Source organism: Idiotropiscis lumnitzeri, chromosome 1 (genome assembly GCF_059441095.1).
Source record: "Idiotropiscis lumnitzeri isolate Australia: NSW breed Sydney's pygmy pipehorse chromosome 1, RoL_Ilum_1.0, whole genome shotgun sequence".
Taxonomy (NCBI): domain Eukaryota; kingdom Metazoa; phylum Chordata; class Actinopteri; order Syngnathiformes; family Syngnathidae; genus Idiotropiscis; species Idiotropiscis lumnitzeri.
The window spans coordinates 33,412,390-33,425,913 of NC_142391.1; the positions used below are offsets into that span (position 1 = coordinate 33,412,390).

General features: G+C 41.5%; 2 protein-coding genes across 6 annotated transcripts; one reads left to right on the forward strand and one right to left on the reverse strand.

Annotated features, from left to right (window-relative positions):
* Positions 1–186: 186 nt before the first annotated feature.
* On the reverse strand, positions 187–3,256 carry LOC148344298 (Rieske domain-containing protein). Of its 2 annotated transcripts, none has more exons than XM_088305697.1 (4): positions 3,133–3,256; positions 2,252–2,479; positions 1,443–1,477; positions 187–1,342 (listed from the first exon to the last, which is right to left on the reverse strand). In XM_088305697.1, the coding sequence occupies exons 2-4, from the start codon at positions 2,451–2,453 to the stop codon at positions 1,067–1,069; spliced, it is 513 nt and encodes a 170-aa protein (XP_088161823.1). In that variant the 5' UTR covers positions 2,454–2,479; positions 3,133–3,256; the 3' UTR covers positions 187–1,066. The 2 variants fall into 2 exon arrangements, with proteins under 2 accessions (XP_088161823.1, XP_088161824.1); XM_088305698.1 differs by lacking the exon at positions 3,133–3,256 and adding an exon at positions 2,722–3,062.
* Positions 3,257–3,872: 616 nt separating this feature from the next.
* On the forward strand, positions 3,873–13,270 carry LOC148344299 (uncharacterized). 4 transcript variants are annotated; one of them, XM_088296124.1, is made up of 16 exons: positions 3,873–4,340; positions 5,174–5,211; positions 5,535–5,620; positions 5,827–5,918; positions 5,981–6,436; positions 6,878–7,040; positions 7,139–7,236; positions 7,578–7,790; positions 7,947–8,034; positions 8,139–8,260; positions 8,354–8,459; positions 8,758–8,829; positions 8,908–9,017; positions 10,525–12,444; positions 12,811–12,904; positions 12,986–13,270. In XM_088296124.1, exons 3-16 carry the CDS (start codon positions 5,612–5,614, stop codon positions 13,121–13,123), a joined length of 3,681 nt encoding a protein of 1,226 aa, XP_088152250.1. In that variant the 5' UTR covers positions 3,873–4,340; positions 5,174–5,211; positions 5,535–5,611; the 3' UTR covers positions 13,124–13,270. The 4 variants fall into 4 exon arrangements, with proteins under 4 accessions (XP_088152250.1, XP_088152258.1, XP_088152240.1 ...); XM_088296132.1 differs by having other exon boundaries at positions 5,838–5,918; XM_088296114.1 differs by lacking the exon at positions 5,535–5,620.
* Positions 13,271–13,524: the final 254 nt, after the last annotated feature.

The window sequence follows — 13,524 nt, forward strand, 5'->3', positions numbered from 1 at the left end:
AATTTATTGAATTGTCTATTATTCAAATAAACTGTGGAATATATTCAACTATTGAACCTATTTAAGTTTTCATTTCATGACGCTATACATTTAATGCCATAAATCAAATATATGGAGCGTTGTTTGTGCAATGAAATGAAATATAAAATGACTAATTTTTTTGTTAAAAAAAATGTTTATTGCATGTCAGATTTAAATATTGAAAAAATATTTAATTACAGTGCAGGGTTGGGCAAACTTTTTGAATGGTGGGCCACAATGGTTTCTAAAATTTGACAGATGGGCAGGACCAGGAGCAGATGGATGGAGTGTTTTGGTAACATCACCTCATCAGAGAAAAAAAATACATTTTCAACAAAATATGTCTTTGACACCCCACAGTATTTAGAAAATAAAACATTAACAAGATTTCTTCATTTAATGTTTTTCAAGTTTGGTAGGCCAGATTAAAATGTTTAATGGACCACATGTGGCCCCCGGGATTTATCTATCCATCCATTATTCGAACCGCTTCTCCTCAGGCAGGGGTGCCTATCCCAGCTGTCTTGAGGCAGTAGGCGGAGTACACCCTGGACTGGTAGCCAGTCAATTGCATTGAATTTATTTTGATTGTTTTTAATTATTTCATGACTTGTTCACTCATTTACCGGTTGTTTGAAGAGTTACTACCCCAAAACCTATCTTAAATTTTTTTGCCAGCGTAGTATCTTGCAGCCAAGGTATGAGATTTTTTGCTTCAAAATGTTAATTTTATTTGTTTAGGGCGGAGTGAACTTCCAGTTCCCGTGGAAAACGTATATTGAATGTTAAATCCGCATCTTTTGTAGAATTTTCTTCATTCCCCATGCAATTAAATGGGTGTCAGTTATACGTGGATTTTTTACGATTCATTGGCCAGCCCAGTTCCCATCCTTTGCAAATATCAGGGGTCCACCGTATGTATATAATGTATATCTACTGTATTCATTAAATACTAATTTGACCACAAGAGTGACACAAAATGCGTCACATAATACTTCGAAGAGACTTTTGATACAGTACATCCAAAACATGCCCTATTTTCTTGTCAGTGGACTTTTTGGGTCCGTAAATTGGTCCTGTATGTGTCAGTTTGGTAGTAATCAGACTCAATGTCCTCTTTTGAGTCGTTCAGTGTGACGTATACGTCCTCGTTCACTTCAGTGACTTTATGGACTCTCTGTTTGACACCCTTGGAACGCCAGTGAGTTCTCAGAGGTTTGACGGTGGGATTGTCCACAGCTTGGTACAGCCCCTCGCCTTCCACCAGCGTGATCTTGTACTTGTGCCATGGACAGACGATGCATACACGCCCATTGAACTCCTGCTGGATAAGAAAGATAGACACAAAGCAGAGATGTAATATTGACAATACATAAGAACACAAATTAAAACATGAATTATGCAGATACTTGAAAGATCACCTCAATGTCGCCTTGTTCTAGGGCACCACCTGCATCTGTCGACACAAAAGCAATCCATGTTATTTGCTTTTTTCCTTCATTAATTGATCACTGCAACTGTTTTTGTGGTTTCCAAACAGATGAAGAGACAGCTATGCTAAGAGCAAAACAAAACTATTCTGGCAAAAAAAGATGAAGGATGAAGAGTAAGATCTGCTGGCAAAAGAAAAAAATGAAGCGATAGAGAGGAAGCTATGATGGGGAAAATAGAATAATAATAAAGTAGAAGCTATACTTGCAAAGCAAGCTTCTGAAAATGTATATGTACAGGTGGGTGAACGAAAGAAAAAAAAACATTTTAGTGAAAGAAGCTGTTAAAAGATGAAGAGGAAGCTACGCTGGCAAAAAAAAAAAGCCAAGAATAAGGATACAAATTTAGGCTGGTAAATCAAACTGCCAAAAGATGAAAAGATGGCTTTGCCAGTGAAATAAACAGCAGAATGATGTGAAACTATGCTGTCAGATATAGAAACTGTCATGCTAAACAAAGCTCATGATGGCAAAAAAATGGGGAAAAAAGCTATGCCAGCAAAAGAGAAGGCAACTCCATCCATCTATTATCTGAGCCGCTTGTCCTATTTTTGACAAAATTATGAATAATGTAGAAAGCTGAAAAAAGGTGATGCTGAAAAAAAAGGGACATGTTTGGTAGCAAAAGAAGAGAAGATGGCAGCTGAAAATCAAGAAGCTGTGCTGGAGAAAGTAATTGCCAAAATGAAATGAAAATTATGCTGACTATAAAAGGTATTGTATTCAACTGAAAGACTTACGATAACAGCGCATGTCCATAGCATGGAACTCCCCCCGGTGGTACACGACTAGGACATCCCGGCATCCATTAACCAGCTTGGTCACACGGCCGCGTCTGATGATGTCCTCACGTTTCCCAACAAAGTGAGATGAAGGAGGCAGAGGAGGAGGGAGAGGAGAAGATGAAGATGAGATCTGCCAAGTCTTCTCCTTGGAGGACATGTTGATGACTTGCTACAGGGGCATTGCTGTTCAAGAAAAGAATCATGAAAGCCAATCATCAGTGATGTATTTTTTTTTTAATTAGGATAAATTTTTAACTACTACTAGCAAAAATGTGCAAACAAATAGACTCAATATGCTGGCGAAAGATGGCACAAAAATATGGTGTGGAACCTATGCTGTAAAAAGAAGCTACAGAATGGTGAAGTGGTGAAAGAAGTTGCTGAAAGATAAAGATATATGCTGGCAAATAAATAGGAAGCATTACTGGGTAAAGAATGGGTGCAAGACGATGCGGAAAAAAAAGATTGTCTCCTGGTAGAAGGTGACGAGGAATGGGGAGGAATTAAGATATGCTGATAAAGAAGCTACTGTGAGATGAAGACGCCACCACGCTGGTAAAAGGTAAAGAGCAAGCTCTGCTGACATGTGAAGGTGCCAAAGGAAGAGGAAAATATGCTAAAAAAAAGAAAAACTATGGTTTGATAATTGGCGGATAGAACCACGAGCAGGAAACACAAAGTGTCGATGGTGTCAAACTGTAATGTTAACCTAAACCCCACGCTAAATTGTCAACTCAGTGTCAACTTTGTACATTAAATGTCACAACACGAGTCTATCTTCTATATAGAAATATATAGATAATATTTTACATTTAAAAAAAAATATATAACTCAACTGCAACAAACAGGAAGTTGCGGAGATTAGCACAACGTGCTAACGACGATCAGCATAGTTTGTGTTATGTGTTACCGCTAATACTGTTCCTTTGTATAACAGCGTCGCCGTCGGGAGAATGGAAATTACTGGCGGCCATGTTACGTTGCCACTTGCTAAATGCATCTTGTGTGAATACATTGATTTCTCCGCAGCATTATGCCGTTATTTTCTGTCTTCACAGCGAAAATTCCAAATGTTGGCGTATAATTGGACCAATAGGTCTGGGTAAAAGTCTACTTACACACTGGTGAAATTGTGATAATACATTTTCTCGCATGAAATAGATCTTCAAGTGCTACTCATTGTTTGTCTGCATCATGTCTGAACCGCGAACAATTAAATGGAAGGAAAGCCCATCGTTTTTGGTTTTTTTTTTGCAAATTGATACTGTTTGCGCATCATTAAAAACTCGCTGTTTAATGTTAACCTAACCTTTGTAAATCACCATCCACGATATTGAGGTTGTGTGTTCTGAAAGTTTTTTTTGTGAGGCTCTTATCACGCCATACAGGGACCCTAGCATGAACATAAGTGTTTTCAGCGAAAAACTAACAGAAGCTAACATTAATAGTGGCAACGCAAGATGCCTTCTCTCTAACTTCAACCGCAAGAGGCCACGGTGAAACCAAGTTATTTCTAGGCGTGCATTCCCTATTATTGTCCGGCCTGAAACACGAGTCCATAGCGGCGATTTTTTTATTCCATATTTATTGAAAACAAACATTGAGCGCTATCGAATTTCCTTTGATCGAACAGTAAATATCTTATAAACGTTTTGAGTGACAATAATAATCATGATCGTCAGATTAATGTTTGCGATTGACATCTTTTAAAATGCCGTAACTGACTGATCTAATCTTATTTTATCGGATTATCAACTTTCTCCAGCTCACCCGCGAGAGCCGTCGCCTTGGAGACCCAAGTGTGCGGAAATAGCGATACTTGTCAATGCAAACTGTCACAAGGGAGCCATTTCATGTGACTTTTAATTCTACTCTAGCAATAGATTAGCACCGTCAGGTCGTTTTTGAATCAAAAGGCTCGCATATCACGACGCCCCTTGTGGCGTCCAGTACACTTTTCAAACATCATCGGACCTCAGAAACGTGCTCACACTTCTTCGGCCGTCTTCAATGTGCATCTTGTTTTTGCCCGAAATTTACTCTGGTAAGTTTATTTACATTTTATGTTGTACTTTATATGTGTGACTTTCCAAAACTCAAGTTTCCAAAATGATAGGATTGAGGATCAGGGAAAGGGCTCTCAAGTGATTTATTTATTGTGTGAACTATCGGATTAAAACGCTGCTCAGTAAATTATTTTAAATATGGTCAATCAATTGCATTTATGTTTTGTGATATAAATGTGAGTCAGTTTATTTATGCTCTTGCGCATTTTGTTGTCAAAGTCAGTGGCAGGCCGTGGATTCTGTACCTGGGCCTAGGATTTACCCAATTTAATTCACTTCCTAATACCACCGCCGCTATCGCGACACCAAACAATAACAGCACACATTAGTGTCATGTACATCATCAGGACCAATAGTTATCTAGTAGAGTGTTTATCAATTATTTGCTGTTACACCCCACTCCCACAAAGAAGAGAATATTTCACACACACCCAAATAAATATATCTAAATATAGTTTGTTTATACAATTGTAAAATTGTTCTAAGTACACCTCTACAGTGGAGATAATACGCTTTAAACAGTCTGACTGACAATTAGAGCGACACTGCCACCTACTGTAGTGAATGTGTAAGCAATTAATTGCTAATAAAGGTGCATCACGTAGACTAAGTATTAATCAAATACTGTGAATACTTATTCACATGATTTCTTAGCTTTTTTTTATGAATTTGTAATTTTATAAGAGAGCACGCTGGACAACTGGTTCGCTCAGTCGTCTCGAAGTGCAGAGGTCCAGGGTTTGATTCTAGGCTCCTGCCTATCTGTGTGGAATTTGCATATTCTCACAGAGCCTTCGTGGGTTTTCTCCAGGTACTCTGGTTTCCTCCCACATGCCAAAAAAATGCACGGTAGGTTCATGGAACACTCAAAATTGTCCATAGGTGTGATTGTTAATGGTTGTATGTCGGTGTGTGCCCTGTGATTGGCTGGCAACCAGTCCAGGGTGTACCTCGCCTATTGCCCAAAGACAGCTGGGATAGGCTCCAGGGGATCTGATAATGGATGGATGGATGCAATTTTATTTCACATTGAGGTGTGGCGCCAATATTCTTGTGATGAGAATGTGGTCAATTGAATTGAGTAAGAGAGGTGCGTTGTCAATTAGAGTGGAGGCCACTATTATAGGGAATACATTTTTTTACATTTTGTGCTGTGCTTTGTTCCTCAATAGTTTTGTGATGACATCGTGGTCAACGTTATTCATTGACACAAGGCACACAGGAGGGGAATCAGCAAGGACACATTGCCATGGCAGCGGTATGAGGCTTTGTATCATTTGGATCCATCATATTATATGGATGGATAAAGTAATACCCCCAATTATAGCAGGGTACACTTGTCTTGTCTCTCAGTTGAGATGTGAATCGGACATTTTGTAAATAGTGAATTATGAAAATGTGGGGATTTACTGTATTAATTTCAAGCTTCATTGCATAATTTATCACAAAAGTGGTTCCCGCCAGGGTCGGTGCAGACAAGTTGAAGATCATCCAATCATGACACTGAACCTGTTTGAGTACCTCAAGGTGGTGGGACTTCAGCATCTTCACGAGCGGTAATAATATCTTCGGTCCAAACCCGGACCGGCAAGCACTCATTTTTGCATGTTCCCTTCAGCTTCACCTCCATGGGGATTCGCCACGTAGCTCATCTGGTAGCCCTCACTACGGAGGACCTGCCCCTCCTGGACATCCACTCGGTCGAAGATAAAAGCCGCCTCTTCAAATTAGTCCACCTGGTCAAAACACTGGAGCAGGATGGGCTGAGACTTGGAGAAGTGGCGGATGACCAGGGGGCGTCCCCCAAGCGTTCTGCGTTGCACAGCAGCCATAGGGTGCAAGCAAGAAGCGCCAGGCCAGACATTACTAAACGCTTAGCCATGTACAATACATACTCCGCACTACCACCCCCGAAGAATGTCACGCTCCACCATCACCACCAGCAGCACCCGAGACCTAGAGCAGCAGCCAAGAGATGCACGGAGAAAGCAAGTCATCCAATGCCTGTTTATGAAGCCAAGAGAAAACCAGGGTACAACTACGGGCTTCCGCTTCAGCCTGTTTCTGCAAAAAAGTGAGTTGAGTGCTTTGCAGCTCCCCACCAGCTGGACTGAATGATCAAGTGTGTGCAAAGGTTGTTAAAATGGATGCCATACCCTCAGTAGTCAATCAGCAACGAATGTTGTAATCAGAATCAGATATAACAAGTCATTATACTATAATATGTTGGAATCGTTTATTTATTACTAATATCATATAAATATTTAACAGCATATGAAAAAATAATTAATTGGAACATCAACTTGCTTGCAAGTCCTTCTTGCACAAAACACAAGATGCACCAAAGGTCTTGACGAGCGATGCCTAAAAATTAATAAAGCATTTTAATTTACCGTGGAAATTCCCATGCATTTCCAATTGTTGGATTTTACCTCACTCCTTCAAAAGAAATTATTTGATTTGCATCAAATTGTAGTTGCTTCATTTTCTTTCATTTGTATTCTGTCATTTATAGGCAAACTCATGGGCCTAGGATCATCGTTTGCGTGAGGAAACGACCTCTGACACACGCCGAGAGCAGGAAGGGCGAAGTGGATGTCGTGATAATACCCAGTGCGGAGTGCGTGATTGTGGAAGAACGCAAGGAAGCTGTGGATCTCACCCAGTACATTCTCCAGGTGTGACATGTCACATTTTTCATTTTAAAACAATAATACCCTGAGATCCCATCGGCTGTCTCCTAAATGCTTATGTCACTGTCTGATTTGTTTTGTAGCACCCATTCTACTTTGACCAAGTTTTTGGAGAGTATCATTCCAATCAGGAAGTATATAAGAAAACGGCATATCCTCTGGTGCAGCACATGCTCGATGGGTAAGGTGTCAACTTGCCCATTTATTTCCTTTTATTTATCAATTCTTTTTTATTTCAGTTCGTTTATATATTTTTTACACTATGTATTCATTTTATTTGTTGAATATTTTTAAGGGTTCCCTCAAGCCAGAATAGAAATTCTGATCAGTACTTACTGAGACGGTTGTTTTTTTTTTTAAGGGACGTTTCCTGCGAGTATAGACTTTTACTCAGTAGTTAATATTAATTCAAGAAACCGTTTTCTTTCAGCTCAATTTTATGTTATTGTTTAAAGGATCTTCACAGCCTTTATGATCAGTAGTTAATGGTACTAATTCGACCAGTTGTATGCGCATATGTAGGGGGAAGGCCACCTGCTTTGCATTTGGCCAGACGGGCGCGGGCAAGACTCATACCATGATGGGTTCGACTCCTGGCGAAGCGGGTTTATACGTGCTGGCGGTCCAGGACATCTTTGCCCACCTGTCAGCAACGCGCAGCCAAATGCTGGTGTATGTCAGCTTCTGTGAGATCTACTGTCGCCAGCTCTATGACCTGCTCAACAACAGGAAAAGGTGCTCTTTGTTTTTGGATGGGTTCTAAAGTAGCCAAAAATGGAAAATTACTTTTTAGCCACTTTGGCGTCAGCGGTGTCAAACCAGAGGCCTTTGGGGGCAGAATTCTCCGTCCTCATTCTTTTCAACAAACTCCATTTTTGATCTTTTTTTCAGGTTGTTTGTGAGGGAGGATGGTAATGGTGTGGTTCACATTGCAGGCCTTTGTGACGTTAGAGTGGACTCAGTCAACTCGATCCTGAAGGTCGGTAAACAACTAACTGCCTTTGACTTATAAGACAAACGAGGGTCTTTCTGCATATTGGATAAAATAGTGCCATCGTTGTCCCTTTTTTATTGCGTTTCAAGGTGATTTCACAGGGTTTGGCGGCACGCAAAAAGAGGGTCAGTGGCGTCAATCCGCTCTCGTCTCGGTCTCACGCTTTGCTTCAAATTCAGCTCAGATCCCCCAACCAGCAAATCATTGGCAGGTGATCTACTACATTGGACTGTCAGCTTGGTATCTGCATAGGTTATACTCATGTCCCACAAAACAAGTGTACAACATGCTCTGTTTTTGTAAGAATGTGGTTCATCGACTTGGCGGGAAGTGAGCGCGCGTCGGATACCACAGCAACAGACTGGCAGACTCGTATGGAGGGAGCTGAGATCAACCAGAGTCTGTTGGCTGTAAGCTACAACAACACGCTTCTTTATGGACTTATTGGCTAATTTGGCATTAAAAGAGAGCCCCTGGGGGGCAGAATTCTCTATCCTCATACTTAGCATGTGAGATGCTCCTTTAATGGGTTACGGTACTTGTCAGAAGAGGGAAACTGGATTATTGGCCCATTTTGGCATCAAAAGTGAGAGATGGCAACCGAAATTATCTGTCCTCAACGGTTTCAAGTTATGAAATGGGCTTTTTAGGCAATCTCAGCATCAGAAGTGGGAGACCTGAAATGATTTCAAATTTTCCCTCCCGCAGCTTAAAGAATGTATCCGCTCCCTTGATCAGGAGCAGCGCCACACACCTTTCAGACAAAGCAAACTCACTCAGGTGCTAAGACCTCAAATGCAGTCTTTCTGGAATGTTATTTTCAGTTCACTAAACTGTTGTTGGTTTTTTTGTGCTTAGGTCCTGAAAGATTCATTTGTTGGCAACTCCATGACTTGCATGATTGCCAACATTTCACCTGGTAACATTGCCACAGAGCACACTCTGAACACGCTGAGATATGCTGACCGGTAAGTGTTCATCATGGGAAATTAAGTAATGTATTTTGTCAAAGAAAAAGCCCTGGAATTTGCCCAAAATAGCTGCTTCGAACGCAACCTGTTATGATAGACCGATGATCTTGGCTGGAGATAGTGAGTTTCGGGGTGTTTTTTTTTTTTGGGAGGGGGTGGCAGGGTTGCTGCAGTGGTGACCTGAATTAGTGTGGAACACACTGTTGTCTATCATAAAGGCATACTATTAAAAAAAAAATCACCTTGGCTATATACTGAATGTATAAAACACTAAGGGCCGAATTCACTAAAGGATTGCGTGGCTTTTGCGTTGTGCCAACCGGTAAAAATGAGCATCAGATTGCATCTAATTCACAAAGCCTGCACAGGTGGTGAACTCTCTGCTCTGCCAAGCGGAATTCATCTCTGCTCAGATGTTATTTGGATGTATTCAAATTATGCCAAATATGCATATGTGGCAGAAAATGTGCCCGCGTTTATGGCAATGAGCCTCATTGATGAATGTCTAATTCATTAACACCAGTGCTGATCTGGCCACTCCACTTAATGTTCTACTGCTTCACCCCTGGCTGGTGTGAACTTGGTGCTCCTCTGGAAGCCTGATCATGGAAGCAGTAGAAAAGAGAACGCAGAGAGTTCAAATGAAACAAAGTACATGCACATGCTAGATTTTCAGCTGAAATGTATCGCTTGAAAAATGATTCCATTAGCCATAGTTTTGGTACAACATTGTGACATGTGTGATTATTTCAGAAATTGCACAACAAAACAAATAGGTGAGTTGTTTAGCGACTACTGTAATTCTTGCTATTCATGGAATAATGCCCAATACCTTTTGTGACTCGTAAGTTTGGCATCTCCACTAAAAGGTTTAATGCTGTTATTTCCAGTAGATGCTACAAGATTGTGCAAAAACCTCACATATTCATTAAGACAAGGCTTTGGCCTGTTTAAAGTCCATATCCCACTGAACAGCAAAGGTTTGCGAGTGGTTGTGAGGGTACTGGTCGTTGATGAATGTTCAAAAGAAAAACTTTTTTGCAGCTATTAAAACTGTTTGTAAACGTCATTTTGACCTTGAACGAACCTTGATGAAAAAATAAACATTCGCTACCCTTGCAAACCCTCGCCACTCTGTGTGAAAAAAGCTTTCAAGATAAGTTCCTCCCTTTAAACAGTTTTCTATCACAATGTCTCAAGATGACACCAAGCATGATTTTTCTTTGGTGCTTCGGTCCCATCTTGTGGTATTTCAGAAACAGCAAATAGGTAACAGGTTAGTGCAAATAATGGATGATAGGTACCATAAATACAAAAACTTGGGATGGGTTTCAGAGGATAAAAAATGCAAATCGGTTAACTTGTCAACATTTTCTGTACCCTAATAAATTCTGGCAGTTACTGAAGGCACCAGAACACAGCCGGATGAAAAAGTGTCGAGTGATTTGGTGGACAACCAGCAAGTGATCAGACCTGTTCAGGACATCTGTTTTATTTCCCACAGTGTGAAGGAGTTGAGGGGTTGCAGTGAAGGACAAGAATGCAAAAGCCCACCGCCTTCCAAATACAGCGGCGTTGGGAAGAATCTCTCAAAGACCCCAAAGACGACAACACCCCGAGCATCTCTTGGCTCCCTTTCACCCACCGCAAGGAAATCCGTGGGGTGTCCCGTTGACTGTTCCACGCCTAAGAGCAGTCGATATGGGGAGGAAAGAGCTGCAAAAGCCAAACATGGGGTCAGACTTGAGAAGGCAAGGAACTCCCAGGAAAAGGGCGATGGAGGGCTCTGTTCCGACAAAGAAAACGAGGGAGTGCCAAGTGAGGGAAGCCAAAATGAGAAAACATCAGAGTCAACAGAAAAAAGTAGAGAAGACACGACGGTGGACAAGGAGATGCAGCAGCACCTGCGACATTATCACCAGCAGCTGCAAATGTTCGTGCCGTTCTCCGTGTCACCACCTTCTTCCAGCCACCGATCCCGCCGCTCCTCCGTATCATCCCCCGGACAACTCGCATTTTCCGCCCGTCCTAATTCAAAAGATGCCCCGACGGTGTACGACAGCGGGGTCGGAAGTAGTGATTCGGTAGGAGAGGACGCGCCGCAAAGGGCACAGATGAGGTGGATGACTAATTTACAACCTCCTGACCCCGTGGTGAATGCAGCCGTTGTGTCCCTCAACTCCGGAGAGAACGGAGAGGACTCGCTGGAAATGGACCCCTCGCTCGACGGGCTGTGGACGGACTGTTTAATGTCGGTCCGCAAGACCCTGTGCGGCTCCCCTGCTGTTCAAATGCCACATCAGCAGGCGCAATCTGTGCAGCCCTGCTCTTCAGCCTGTGAACTGAAGAGTGTGGTGCGAGCCCTCCAGGAAAGGAAAATGCTACCTCGACCGTTAAAAAATACACCGGTGCACAAACATGTGGAGGATAAAGCAAAAACGTCTCAGGATAACGCCTCAAGCGTCTCCCAAACCAAGGCATCCACAGCCTTGCCGGTTCAAGGAGATCGGACCAACAGCCAGCCACTTGGGAGAAAAAATGAGCCACTCACACATGCAAACAATAAAGACAGACAATTAAACTTCCGGTCTTCTACTTCTGACTCCAAATTTGCAAAAAAGTACACAAAGGAGTTCACACATGCAAAGGATGAGAATGCTGATCTTTGTCTACCACAGGACTTCCAGTCTCCTACCTGTGCCAAAAAGTTGGAAAAAAAGTGCACAAAGGAGCGGCTCACACATGCAAAAATTAATGATGACAAAATTCAATTCAAATCACCTTCTCATACCAAATTGATGAGTAAGTGCAAACGGGACCATCTCACACAAGCAAAGGATGACACGGAGATTCGCTCCCCAATGAATTGCTGGTCTCCTACTTCTGGAATGAAACTGGACATTAAGAACACAATGAAGGAGCATCTGACACATGCAAAGAAAAAACACCGAGAATTTTTCCTCCGGTCTCCCACCTCTGGCGCCAAATTGCCCAATGAGTGCATAATAAACGAGCATTTCATGCATGCAAAGGATGAAGATGCAGACCTCTGTGTCCCAAAAGATTCTTGGTTTCCGTTTTCTGACACCAAATTGGACAATAAGTATAATTTGTCGCATCTCACACATGCAAAGGATGAGGATGCAGATCTCTGCCTACCAAAGGACGTCGGGCCTCCCACTTCTGATGCAGATCATCTCACAGAACAGAGACGCGGACCTGCCTCATGTGCACCAAAAAAAGCCATCTCACCCACTTTCAATATGAGTGAAAACACGGCACCAAATCTTCAGACCAGTGCTGCTACACCAGAACCAGATCACCAGGGCAAATCTCATCATTTCCAAATCGAGGATCCTGCGGAGTTGCACTGGAAAGAAAGACCCTGCAACCCAGAGTTTTCCATAACAATGGATCATGCCAAGTAAGTAAGGTGGCTCAAATTGCGTTCAGGAGTTGGGCGGTATTTTCTTTGCACATGGAAAGTTTTTTTTCATTTTTTTTCACTCCTAACTTCCCAATTCTGATGCTCGGCGACAAACTGCCTCCCTGACATTTCTGATACCAAATTAGCGACCAATCTCAGTGCTGGCAGATCTTAACATCTCCATATTGAAGATACAATAAAATACAATCATTATGATTATAAAGTCAGAATTATTTCCTACTTTTGGAATGTTGGTCCTTCAGTAAGGCTAAAACTGTTGCCTTGGAGATAGTTTTGCTGTAATCTTTGTAAACTACCACGCAATACTCCACACTTCACACACTCTTCTTTTCTCAACTCAAGATGGCGGGTTATCCAGGCCCACTGGGAGAAACTGAGGAAGATGGAGCCTTTATTGCATGAGGACCAAACGCTTCTATGCAAGCAGCCTCATATGGTCAGAAGTGGTAACATTCTGCTGTTGACTGCATCTTTAATTCTGCTCTGATGGACTTCTTGCTTTAAAAAAAAAAAATAGGCATTTGTGGACTACGTGGACAAGCTGGAGGAGATCCTGGATCGCAATGCTCAGTGTCTGCGCAGCATGAGAACCAAGCTTCGCTTATATCGTATGACCAGCTCCTTTTCTGAGCCCGAGCACAAACACGATATGTAAGCAGTGGCTTGAATAAAACAATGTCATAAGCGATTGTTTACATTTTTCACTCAGGAATACCGACATCTTTATTTTATATTTAAGATGTTTACATTGCTTATCAGGTGGAAAAACTCTAATTTAAGTTTTATAATTTAATGTGTTTGATTTTATGGCTAGTTTTTATTTAAATTAATAAAATTGTTTTACAATAGAAAGGTGTGTGGGTTTTTTGTGACACTAAACAGGTGAATTTAATTTTATTCACAATTGAATAATTTAAATATGTTTGCGTTTTTGTCTACTGAGGGATTATAAATCATAATAATAATAAATTAATTAAAACATCTGGGAGTTACAGTATTCCAAAATGGTTAGCTTGAATATGTTTGAGTATATATAGTCGGCAACAAAAACAAATA